This window comes from Bos indicus, chromosome 3, assembly GCF_029378745.1.
Source record: "Bos indicus isolate NIAB-ARS_2022 breed Sahiwal x Tharparkar chromosome 3, NIAB-ARS_B.indTharparkar_mat_pri_1.0, whole genome shotgun sequence".
NCBI classification, from domain to species: Eukaryota; Metazoa; Chordata; class Mammalia; order Artiodactyla; family Bovidae; genus Bos; species Bos indicus.
This window is the reverse complement of record NC_091762.1, coordinates 78,621,664-78,635,319: the sequence shown is the minus strand read 5'-3', so window position 1 is coordinate 78,635,319 and position 13,656 is coordinate 78,621,664. Positions and strand designations below refer to the sequence as shown.

The 13,656-nt window shown below is 38.2% G+C and overlaps 1 protein-coding gene across 18 annotated transcripts in view; it reads left to right on the top strand.

The window, feature by feature from the left end:
• Positions 1-13,656, top strand: part of MIER1 (MIER1 transcriptional regulator) — a 72,861-nt gene that overhangs the window by 36,656 nt on the left and 22,549 nt on the right. For all 18 annotated transcript variants that reach the window (XM_070786359.1, XM_070786357.1, XM_070786358.1 and 15 more), the window contains one exon: positions 1,995-2,067. In XM_070786359.1, coding sequence (XP_070642460.1) covers positions 1,995-2,067 — 73 coding nt within the window. The remainder of the gene's footprint in view (positions 1-1,994; positions 2,068-13,656) is intronic.

Genomic DNA, 13,656 nt, shown 5'->3' with positions numbered 1-13,656 from the left:
AACTGTTATTTTCTACCACATATCCAAGTTTGTTTTTTCTCCAGTATAAATTGATTTTGTATCTGGAGTGTCCCCATAGAGTATTTGATTGAGCCTTGAATTTTTTCTTTTTTTAAATGAAGCAGTACAAACTCAAAGGAGGGAGAACATGGGGGAGATAAAGCCCTCATTACTAGGAAGTATTAGTCCCGTCCTCAGGAAAATTATGTAATAAAGCAAATCCAGATTTATGTAATAAAGTAAATCCAGATTGTCTTATTTTAGTCCAATTTGTAAAAAGCTGTCAGGATTCAGAGATTAATCTTCTAAGGCTTGTAAGACAAAATTAAATTTTTATTGAAACCTGAGGTAGAGGAAACAGCTTTGAAACCAAACCTGAGTTCAAGTTATAGCCCAGAATTTACTAATAATGTGATCCTAAGGAAACTCATTTTCTTGAGTTTCATCTCCTTACATACAGTTATAGGGACAGCAGATTCAGCCTTGTCGAAGTTGGTGAGGATTAAATAAAAATTTTGCATAGATACTTGGTACATAATGCTCCTAAATACTGTTTTCCTTCATTTCCCTACAGAACAAATTTAAGGTGAAAAGTTTCTGAACGCAATAGGAAAAAGGAGAGGCATCTTTTCTTTATACTAAGCTAGAAATTATCAACCCTGGCTTCATGTTAAAATCACTTAAAGAAATCTTAATGCTGGTTACCATGGCCTTCATCCAGAGATTCTAGTTTATTTGGTCTAGGATAGATCCAACATTGAATATTTTTAGAAGCACCCTAGCCAGGGTTGATAACTTGACTATTCCCTATAGGTGGAGATGAGTTAACTTAAAAGGGACACAAGAAGTGACAATAGGGTATCCTTTTTTATAGTGAAAGATATAAGGAAAATTCCTATGTATGAGTGGAAAACATGTGTGTGTGGTATTTTTAGAAAAACTAACTGGTTTTCCTGTACAGGTGCAGCAATAAATTTATTACATAGACATGTCTTTGAAGTTACACTAGATAAAATGAAGCTCTAGCATCAGTGGGAAACAGTAATAGGAGAGAGGAACTCTTCAAATCCCAGGAGTTATTTAAACTTACTAGACCATGATTTCATACCTTTCCTACGTAAGTCTTTATTCTGAAAATACAGTAACTGTTAACATTTAGCCACAGACAAAAGAGGGCCCATGTAATTAATCTTGGTCCCTATGTCTTATGTTAATAAAATCTCATCAGTGGTGACCTCTAATTGTCATTCTGAACAGCCAGTTTCCCCTAACTTGTGTTTTGACTATATAGATTGATTATCAGATTTCCTAAAATAAGATTGAATTATGTTTGGGAGAAGTTATGATTTCATCTTACATTGTTTTAATGAAAGTTAGGCACTGATTACCTGTCCATTTGGTTTGAAGTTTTATTTATTTGGCCTCTACTGGGCTTTATTCAAACTGTTTTTGTTATTTCCTTTACCTTAAAGCTCTGGTTCTCAGACTTCATTGTGTGTCAGAATTATATGGATAGCTTGTTAAAATACTTAATTGCTGAGTCCCATCCTCATAGTTTCTGGTTCGGTAGGTCTGGCGTAAGACCTGAGTATTTGCATTTCTCAGTTTCCCAGGGAAGCTGATTGAGAGACCATAGCTTAGAGTGGGTACTCTGAAAATACCTTAATTTGACTTCCTGCTTTTTAGAGTTATCTTATCAGTTGAATTATGAGAATTCATTTTTATTTCTTTTTCTCCATATTTTAAAGTTCATATCCATTGTCTATATTGCATTTCACCTCATCATTATTACTGATACTTTCATCCAATCATATCCAAGCTCTTATCTATTATTAACTCATTCATCCTCACAATACTCCTCTGAGGTAGTTAATTGGTTGTAACTATTTTATGACAGAAACCAGGAACAGTTAACCCAGGAAGATGGTAAATCTAGAAAGTGGACATAAAATCTGTTACTCCATCTTGTTAACATTTTATATTTTTTAAAATAGGAGATTATGGTGGGCTCCATGTTTCAAGCAGAGATTCCAGTTGGCATTTGTAGATACAAAGAAAATGAAAAAGGTGGGTCATTCATATATTTACATAGCTGAATACATGCTTTTAAAAAGCAGGAATTGGTGAACTGTTTTTATAATGGGATAAGAACATGACAGTTCATTTGTTACCCCGTGATTTATGAAAGAAGACCCCTACACCATATCTGTAAGGAATATTTTCTGTTTTCTTCACTTTTGTTCATAGAAGTCTAGCCAAAAAAGAAAGAAAAGTGAATGCTTCTTTGGTATTGTATTATTAGATGACTTAAGACATCCTTTTAATCTTTTTTTATATTTTAAATACTCTGAATATACCCTTTTATAAACTTTATAATTTATATTTTAAAAGGTTATTTTGTAGGTTATTTTGTTTCAGTGGAAGCCATTGACAGAGTTTTTAAAAAACTTAAGTGTAAACAACTGATATAAAAAGCTTATTTGCTCCTGAAATTTTTAATATTATTAATATTGAGTGTTTTGCTGTTTGTGTTATTTAATTTGGAAAGACAAACTTGTGTACTTAAATTTTGCATGATCTTTTGTTCATTTTTTTGTGTAATAGTGCTAAGGTAAGTCATAAAGATTAAGTACTTGAACTTCTGAAAACAGAATACTTGAGGATTTTTTTTTTTAAGTCTATTTCAAATTATCCACTTTGGGAAAGTTCCAGAGAGGGAGAGAGAGAGTGTGTGCAGTGTGACATCACTCAGTGTTAGAAATCTTTCTTCATTTCTTTTATTTCAGTTTTCTTTTCCACATTTCAGCTTACATATGCAGAGCCTCTGGGAATTATAAAAGTCTTGTTTGTTTTCTTTTTAACTGAAAACCTATTTTATATTCTAAGCGTCTGTTTTCAGGGCAGAGCCCCAGATCAGAAGTCATTATAGGAATATCACAGGCTCTAGTAAATTGTAGTGACAACGGAAATGTTTTAGCACACTAGTAATAGCTTTCAAGTTAATTTCTGAAACATATAGGAACATTAAAGGTATCAGTATGGAATGACCTTATTGTATACTGAAATTCTGTGCACAATTTTTGTAAATCATTTTAATTGTGTGCAAAAATGAATGATCCATTGGGTTTTCGATTTTTTTGTATGTGGCAAATTAACGTTACAGTTAAAGGCAGTTTTAATTATTTCTTAATATGTTTGTCTTTTAACATTTTTGCCTTATTAGATATCACAGTGAATAGTGATCACAATTTCCAATTTTGGTTTAATGTTTTTCCATTTTAGCTAATTTTAGAAAGCAATTGCTTTCTTTTTGTTTTTTTTTTTTTTTCAGGACCCTTTCTTACTCTGAGAATTTAAGCATGTTACATTGTATGAGGATCAGATGAGATTTAACACAGTTACTGCCTTAGAGGAGTCACTGTGGTTCAGGTCCTTTCCTCTGTTTTTTAGTTCTATAATAGAAATTCATACCTTTGTCATGATATCAAGAACTCATCTGCATTTAGGTTAACCTGTGCACATGAACCAAACTTGTTAAACTGTTCAGTAAACCACACTATGAAATAAAACTGTCAAAGGGATAGTGCTGATTAACAGAGCCTTTTTTCCTTACAGAAAAAGTTTTGTATTTTTCATCGATTTGGTGAGCACATTCAAAAGGGTGAGCATTTAGTTTGGGTGATTTTGATTTTGATATCTTGGTACCTGCACAGTAAGAAGTTCTTTGGCAGATTGATTAGAATTTTTCATTGCTTAAGTAAACCCTGTTACTGAGTATCCTGAAGAGATATTGATAAAGCTTGTCTCTTAAATTTATGTAAATGATCGTTTTTAGTTAACAGAGTATATTATAATCATTTGTTTATTCAGCTTTGTATCCTTAGTATACCTTGAGTGATCTAAAACATAGACACTTAGTAAACATTTGAGTTACTCGATGGTTGCAGAATAGTGTTAACAGAACTTATATGGAGTCAGTGAACTTGAGGCTATCTAGGCATTTGGCCTTGCACGGATAACTGCTTCTTTTTCTCCTCATCTATAAAATAGCAAATCTTTAAAATAGCAAGTATTTATAGAGCTTTTTCTCAGGAGTTACACGTGATGTTGTTATGTGTGGCACTTAGGGGCACAGTGTTTGGCACATAAAAAATGCTCGATAAATAACATTAATGTCCATTAAATAATTAATCTTATTCTTATGTTTAGGTTTAGGTTTTATTATTCAGATTTTCAGAAAGTATCCATTTATGCTCTTTTGCTTGCAGGTGACAAAGTTTAAACTGAGTTCAGTTAGCTTTAGCAAAAAAGAATTTACTTGATTGCTTTACTAGGAAGTTCTGGCTAATCTGTCTTCAAATAAATCTGGATTTAGGGCTTTTTATAATATTAGATCTCTCCTTTGCCTCTTTCCTTTATTGTCAGACAAGGTAGGATGGCTCCTGGGAGCTCATGACTTAAACTTTTCACGATCCTAGTCAGGAACCAGGAAAAATGAGAACTTTCCCATCCCACTTTGCTCCAGCGAAAGTCCTGGAGAGAGCTTCTATTGACTCAGCTGGAATCTTACCCAGCCAGAAGTAATTACTGTGACCCAAGAGCTGAGTGAGTACTCTGGCTCATTTATCTCTTCTTTGGGCTCCAGGGTGCAGTGTCAACCCTGCTCAGACTGTATGAAAAGGGTTTAATTCGCAAAAAAGTTCGCTGGGCATATGAAAACCATGATTGTTTCTCCCATGTACTAAAAACTGAGTAAATGCCGTATCTTTGAGATAATTCTAAATAGTTCAGATGCTTGGTAAACATCTTAAAATGCACAGGACCCCTTTCCCCAAACTCAGAGTTATCTGGCCAAAGGTGTCAGTAATACTAAAACTGAGAACTCTTTACTAGATTAGTTGAGAATTAGATGGGCTACTTAGGGAAAAAAGTCAAAGAAATAAGGTATCCCCAAATTTTCATGCTTGCATGATGTAAGTTTTAGAGTGAACTTGGTTAGCACTAGCAGAGGACTGTGTGACTTGTTGTTTCTAATGAACATTAGACAAATTACTGATTCTTAAGTCACTTACTGAAAAATGAACACATATATTACCCTTAGTTGATAATAATAATACTGTTGAGACAGAAAGTTAAATTAATCTACACGTAGGTAAAGCTCAGCTAGACAACTTAAAATTCATGTCATTAATCACAGTGTGACCTTTTAAGATGTGGAAATTTCTATGGTAAACCACATTATTACATCTTGCTAATTATGTTTTAGCATTTCATCCTCATAATATATTGATCAGGTAGAATTTTTACTTGAGCATTAAAATGTGATGACACAGAAACCAGAGGTTAATAAATTCATTTATTTATTCACATTTATTTGTAGTCACTAGGAATTTCCAAGATTGTCAAAGTTTATGATTTTGTGATAAGTAGTTTCGCAGTTTTCTGCATTAGTCTTTCCCCTTCTCACCCCCAACACACACATAATGAACTTTGTTAAATTATTTTGAATTCATTTTGCCTATGACACACTTAAAAATGCCATAAAAAGCACTTCCCCAATTAACCTGTGTTAATACATTATATGAGCTCTTGCCTTCTGAACTCCTTCACTTATTTATAACTACTTGTAAGTTATTTTTCTGCCGGGGTCCAGCCCCGGCTAATCCAGGGTATTCGAAGCGGGGACGGCATCGGCGACCTATTTATTTAAATATTTTATCAAAGATATAGAGTAATAGGATGAGGATAGCTCACTAGGAAAATTCAGTGGAGAAAAGAGGCTGAGTAGCTTGGTTTACGCGGGAGACCAATAAAACTTCAAGACAAGAAGTTTGCACCACTTACGTAGGCCACAGGCGTCTTTCTGTTCTCCCGAAGGAGAGGAGACACTGAGGCCTTCCCGGTCGGATCTTAGAAGCCCAGGCATAATTAGCAAGCATGGCGGGTTCTGTGCTCCAGATGGAGACTCAGCCAGAATTTGGGAGAGAGAGCGACATGGGGAGACCAAGTTTCGGTGAACAAGGCCCGCACTTTATTTTCCAAAGTAGTTTTTATACCTTAAGTTGTGCATAGAGGATAATGGGGGAAGGGGTGGAGTCATGCAAGAACAGCAGTTCCTGGTCCTAATCGAAGCCAGGCTTTCAAACTTATCATATGCAAAAGTTCAGGTGAATTACATCATCTTCTGGCCAGGAGGCCTGTTAACATTTTAAGAAACTTATCTTTCTCTAAAGGTGATTATTCCAAAGTCAGGCACCAGCCTCCAAAAAAGCACTGGACAAAGCTGCATTCCTATAGTGCAAAGGTGAGGTGGGCTCAGTCAAGAAAAGAATTAACTCAAGGGTCCAAGGTTACAAACATTGAGGCTACTACTTACATTTCTATACACCCATTATATCAATCAATACACTGCCAAGGACATAGTAGATAAGGAGTATGGAGACTTAGCAGCAAACATTGGCCCAATAAGTGAAAAAACCTTTCACCAATACAATTTTTAATCAATCTTTTAACTACTCAAAGGAATCTGTGTTTAGACAGTTTAGAACATCTCCTGCCTCTCACAGTTGGGAGGCTCTGAACAATCACATGTGGCCGGAAAAACCTATTCAGGCAGGCTAGAGGATTTCCAAAGGAGTTTGTAGGTTAAACACTGTCACACCCAGGAATTATTAACTGGAGCTGTAAGCTAACTCTTTTTTCAGAGAGAGGTAGTGGGGGACAGCCCCCCGTAAAGTCAGAGGTGTAGGTGAAAGCACAAAGCAGAAAGTAGGCAGACTCTGGTTTTGGGGGTAGATGCTCGAGAATTTCCAGGGCAACTCCTGAGGCTCGATCCCGCCTTTGCGTATGCGAGCCTCCTTCCTCATGACCTTTGTCATGGGTGGAGCTCCTCACGCTGGCTCCTGGCAGTGATAGAATTCCAGTTGAGCTATTCCAGATCCTGAAAGATGATGCTGTGGAAAGTGCTGCACTCAATATGCAATATGCACTCAATATACAATATGCTGGCTACTTATGATTGCTTTTTAAAAGTTCTAATTTAAATTTGATAATTCATTAGAATGAAGAAGTTTCAGAAGATGTTACATTTCAGTGATTGGAATCTTTCAAAATCCAGCGTGTTCATGAAGTTATACTAATTATTTATAATGGAGTATTTTTTCTTTGTATTGCTGTTATATTTGTAGAGGTTAATGTCATATTTATAGAGATCATTCCTCCATGTTTTCTTATGTTTTATCATAGAAGTTGCGTTTCTCTTGGCATTTAGTCATTCTTCAATAGACATTTAATAAATATTAGTTGTGTTTCCTGTTTTATTTAGAGCATAGTCAAAAGTCATATTTTATTTAGAATATAAACTTAACTGCCAAATAATCCATCTACTTCTGGAACCAATTAAGGCAGTGTGGTTTATTCTCTGAGAATTCTAGCTGTTCTCAACTGTGTCATTTAAAAAAACCTTTCTTTTAACAATTTTATATTTTTGTTTTTGGCTGTGCTGGGTCTTTGTAGCTGCATGGGCTTTTCTGTACTTGCGGCAGGTGGGGGCTACTCTTCATTGGGGCGCATGGCCTTCTCATTGTGGTGGCTTCTCTTGTTGTGGAGCACGGACTCCAGGGCACATGGGCTTCAGTAGTTGTGGTTCCTGGGCTCTAGAACACAGGCTCAGTAGTTGTGGCATACAGACTTAGTTGCTCTGTGGCACATGGAATCTTCCTGGACCAGGAATCATTGTTGTTTTTAATATATAGTAATTGTGTAGCATTAAGTGTCATATTCTCAGGGTTATCCTGTCTGACTGAGGTGCATGCACTGGTTCAGTTGCAGTCATGTCCGACTCTTTGTGATCCCATGGACTATAGCCTGCCAGGCTTCTTGTCCATGGAATTCTCCAGGCAAAAATACTGAAATGGGTAGCCATTACTTTCTTCAGGGAATCTTCCTGACCCAGGGATCGAACGTAGGTCTTCTGTATTTCAGGCAGTTTTTTTTACCGTCTGAGCCACGTCTTGTGTACTCAGTTTAAATAAGGATGTGTTTGCAACCTGTGACTTGGGACTTCCAGATTGACTCCAGAAGTATCTCTGAGTGTGTGCTTGTTTCATAGGCCCAACATGGGAGTATCTGGAAGAACACTGGGGACTCAGGGACCCACCCTCCATTGTCTTCTTCCTGAACCAGGGTTTCATTGTAAGGCACTGTCCATCTCCCACTCTCAAACCAAGAATACATGGACTGTAGTATGGAAACAGGCTGAGTAGAGCCCAGAAGTCAATAGCAGTATATCCAGATTCCCTTTATCATGGGAGTTTATTGTATTTACAGTTTAGAGAGTTTCAGTAGGATTATACCAGTGGGTTAGAAAAGGAATGCAGTTTACTAAGGAAAAATTTCTAGAGCTTGTCTTTTGATCTATACTCTTTTGGGAAACAAGGGTATAATATTTTGAAGTGTTTGTGTGTAGTGACAGGGGAGTGGGTAGGGATATGGTAATTTATAAGAAAACACTTAACACAGTACCTGGTATGTCTCAAACAAGGAAGTTTGACACTGTCAGCTATGCCTTGACTCTTAAATTCAAAGTCTTTTCTCTAGCTGGCTCCTTTCTAGTGTCATCTAAGTGGTTATGTCTCCTATTTGGGGCTTCCCCGGTGATTCAGGGGTTAAGAATCCGCCTGCAATGCAGGAGCCACAGAAAGACAGGGTCTCCATCCCTGGGTTGGGAAGATCCCCTGGAGGAGGGCATGGCAGCCCACTCCAGTATTCTTGCTGGGAGAATCCATGGACAGAGGAGCCTGGCAGGCTACAGTCCATAGAATCACAAAGAGTCAGACACAATTGAAGTGACTTAGCATGCACTCACATCTCCTAACTTTAAACACCAACAAACAAAACCAAAAAGTTCTTCAGCTATGCTTCTTCTCTAGCTACTTACTCTGTCTTCGTCCCTCATAGTGGGACTTTTTTTCAAAAGAGGTTTCTGCTTCTTCACCTTCTGTTTCCTCCTCAGTCCTCTCCAGTATGGCTTTGGCCATTTCTGCATAGAAAACATTTTTTAAAGATTCACCTCTTCATTAGTAAATCCAGCGCACTTTTAAAATCTTCATCCTGGGGAGAACAAGTTGGCGGAGGAGTAGGTGGATGTGGAGTACGTCTCTCTCCATGGATACATTCAGATATACACCTTCAGACATAGAAGTGCATGCAGAACTCAGGACAGGAGTACCTGACCAGAAGAAAAGAATATATAGAACCACCAAAAACTTGGTAGGATGAAGCAACTAGGGGGAGAAATGGGAGTGTTAGTAGGACTGGACCCGCCCTCAGCGGGTGGAGGAACTGAAGCAGAGGTCTGATCCCCACACTGGGGCAATTGTCTGAGTCAGGGGAGAAACATTTAAGGCTGAGAGTGAAACAGCTGATCTGTGGCAGCCTAAATGGAATGAGAGTCAGACAGTCCTTGCTGGAGCCATACATATCCCAGACAGGGACGCAGTTCTCCTGGAAGATGCAGCAGCTGGGAGCTGGAGTTTAGGGATTGTGGAGCAATCCCAGGGAAAGTTCTGCTGTTGACTGTGGAGAGGCAGATCTAGGGGATGTGAAGGAGGAGATTGTGGTGGGAAATGCCTGTGGAGGAAAGCTGGGCAGCCATGGAAGCAAGGCAGTACTGCTGAGTCACATGTAGGGGATGGAGCCATCACCATAGTGTCTCTCTCCCCACACTACCACCATTGACAGCTGAACAGTAGAGAGGCTGACCCATCAAACGCCTGACGCACTGAACTATAGAGCAGGATCCCAGCCAGGGCTCCCTCTATATGCCTGACGCTCTGAACAGTAGAGAAGGACCCCAGGCAAGAGAGCCTTCTAAGTGCCTGAATGGACAGAGCTACGGAGAAAGACTGGCTAAAGAGGCCTTCTGATTGCCAGCTGCAAGAGGCTCAAAAAAAGACTCTGATAAAGCCATAATGCTTGTGGTGGAAGCAATCAGTGTCCCTGTACAACTTGGCGCCACCAGGGTTCCCGCAGGCCAAGCAGCTGTGTCACCTTCACGCTCAACTCTCACTGGGGCAGAGCTGCCACAGGCAAAAAAGTCTTGCATCTATACATGCAGGGTCACTTCGGTAGTGTCTGACTCTTTGTGACCCTGTAGACTGTGGCCTTCCAGGCTTCTCTGTCAGGGAGCGGAGGTTCTCCAGGCAAGAATACTGAAGCATATTGGCCAGTGCTGGTTGCCATACCCTTCTAGAGCACTATATTTCCTGCTGTTCTAGCTGCCATCTTCCCTCAGTATCTGGTGCTGCCAGAACCCTTGTCACCCAAGCAGCTGCACCACCTCCACACCTGGCCCTCACGGGGGCAAACCCAAGTCCTCCAGGGAAGCCCCAGGAGCAAACCCCAGTGGACGACCCACATCCAGAGGTGGAAATAAAACCACAGTTGAAACCCAGGGGTAGTGTGACTAAGGAAGAAGACCCAAAACCTTCCCACCGGCTGTACAAGCTGCAGATTAAATCCACACAGTCAACTGGCCAGACTCTGTGTCTGTGGAACATATAAAAGGTCATTGAGAGCTGTCACAAAAGAAAACACACTAGTCCTGTTAGCTGTGGACATTGGAGGCAAGAACACACAGGAGTAGGACCAGATAAGAGTCTGAGCTGCCCTCACAGCAGGTCAGAGATCAGCACAGTGTCAGAGGGCATCCTAGGGAGGTGAGTGGACAGTGACTCCCAGTGAGGGAAAGGACTCTGACAGCAGTGACTCAAGAAAAACATGTGTTATTCTTATGTTTTGACTTGTTCTGTAGATTCTTTTGGATTTTTTTGTCTTCCTCACCCCTCCTCTGTTATAGTTGTTGATTTTATTGGCACTATGAAATCTAATTAAGCTTTTGAGTTTTGTGGGTTTTTTTGCCTTCAGTTACATTTTTCCCTCAGTCACATTAAAAAAAAAACATTTTTTATTGTTGTTATAAACCTTTGCCTCTACATTGGGCTTCTGCAGTTCTGTGGAATCCCCCCCCCTTTTTTTTGTTTTCTCTTTTTTAGTTTTAATTTTTTAAACGTACTGTTTTTTCTATATTTATTCCTTTGTTTGCTTTTCCTACTGTTCTTTTCCCCTTGCAGTTAATCTTTAATGTATATAAATCTTCTTTATCTACCTCTTTGTAAACTTGCATATTTATTCTTTCTTTCTTTTCTTTCTCTCTTTTCCACTCAACGTATTTGTTAGTTTTATTTTCATTGCTTTATTCCCCACTTAGCACCTGCTTTAGTTTTGTTTTCCGGTTTGTGCTTTAGTTAGTTTTGTTCTTAACTGGTAAATATAATTTTTGATTTTCTTTGTTCACTGGGTCAGTCTGCTGTTCTTTATTTTTGTTGGACTGTTTTGACTTTGCTCATGGATGGATATGTATATGTATGTTCCATTATTTTAATTATTATTTGCCTGATTTTGTAACTGCCATTTGTCTGGGGTTCATCTTTGGCCTCTCATTCTTGGATATTTGTTTTAATCTCAGTTAATGCCATGACAAATCACTTGTGAAATCTTCGTTCCTGATCAGAGATCAATTTCTGAGCCTTGGGAGTGGGGGCACTGACTATAAGACCCTAGACTACTGGAGAACTAACCCTAGGGATATCACATAGTGAAGGAGAGCACTTGAATACAAAACCTGGCATCACCCAACCACCAGTAGCAACCTGTGCAGGACACCTCATCTAAACAACAAACAAAACAAAAATATAAACCTAGTCATCAGAAGACTGGATTACCACCTCACTCAGCCTTGCCCATCAGAAGAAAAACAAACAAAACCTCAGTACAAATCTCACCCTATTAAGCTTATACAAATCACTGGACCAACCTTAGGAGGGCAGAAACCAAAAGAAAGAATTAATTCACCTTGAAGTCACCTTGGAAAAGGAGACCTCAAACAATAAGTTTGAAGAAAAGAAAGAAAATGCAGAGAAATACTGCACAAATGAAGGAACAAACTAGAAACACAGAAGTGAAAATAAATGAAGAGGAAATAGGCAAACTACCTGAGAACTCAGAATAATCATAGTAAAGATAATCAAAAACCTTGAAAACAAAATGGAGCAAATGCAAGAATCAATTAACAAAGACCTAGAAGAAGTAAAGGATAAACATACAGAGACAAACAACAAAATTACTGAAATTAATAAATCTCAGTTATTTTCTAGGAGGAATCAATAGCAGAATATCTGAAGCAGAAGAACAAATCAATGAGCTGGAAGAAAAATGGTGAAAATAAAGTAAAAGAATGAAAAGAACTAAGGATCGTCTCAGAGACCTTTGGGACAATATCAAACACACCAACATTCCAATTATAGGGGTTCCAGAAGAAGAGGAAAAGGGTGTGAGAAAATTTTTGAAGAGATCATAGTTAAAAATTTCCCCAACGTGGAAAACGAAATAGTCTATCAAGTCCAAGAGGCACAAAGAGTCCTATACAGGATAAACGGAAGGAGAAACACGCCAAGACACATACTAATCAAACTAACAAAAACTAAAAGAAAGAATTTTAAAAGCAGCAAGGGAGAAGCAACAAGTAACATACAAGGAAAACCCCATACTCTTAACAGCTGGCGTTTCAGCAGAAACTCTGCAGGCCAGAAGGGAATGGCAACAAAAGGGAAAAATCTACAACCAAGATTACTGTACCCGGCAAGGATCTCATTCAAAATTAATGGAGAAATAAAAAAGTTTTTCAGACCACCAAAAGTTAAGAGAATTCAGTACCACCAGGCAAGCTTTAACAACAAATGTTAAAGCGACTTACATAGTCAAGAAATACAAGAGAAGAAAAAAGATCTACAAAATCAACCCCAAGCAGTTAAGAAAACGGCAATAGCAACATATATATCAAAAATTAATTTAAATGGATTAAATGCTCCAACCCAAAGACAGACTGGCTGAATGGATACAAAACAAGATCCATATGTATGCTGTCTACAAGAAACCCACTTCAGACCTCAAGACACATAGAGTGAAAGTGAGAGGATGGAAAAATATATTCCATGCAAATGAGAAGCAAAAGAAAGCTGAAGTAGGAATCCTCCTATCAGACAAAATAGACCTTAAAGAAGATTACAAGAGAGAAGGAAGGTCACTATATAATGATCAAGGGATCAATCCAAGAGGAAGACATAACAATTGTAAATACCTATGCACACAGCACAGGAGCACCTCAATATATAAGACAAACACAGACAAAAGGAGAAGTTGACAGTTAACACAATAATAATAGGAGACTTTTAACAGCCCACTCACACCAATGGACAGATCATCAAAACAGAAAATTAATAAGGAAACACAAGTCTTAAAAATGATACATTAGAGGAGATGGATCTCATTGATATCTTCAGGACATTCCATCCAAACACAGAAGAATACACCTTCTTCTCAAGTGCACATGGAACATTCCCCAGGATAGTCCACATCTCGGGTCACAAATCAAACCTCAGTAAATTTAAGAAAGTTGAAATCGTATCAAGCATCTTCTCCAACCACAGCACTATGAGACTAGATAGCAATTACAAGAAAAAATCTGTAAGAAACACAAACACATGGAGGTTAAGCAACACATTTCTAAATAACCAAAAGGTTACTAAAGAAATCAAA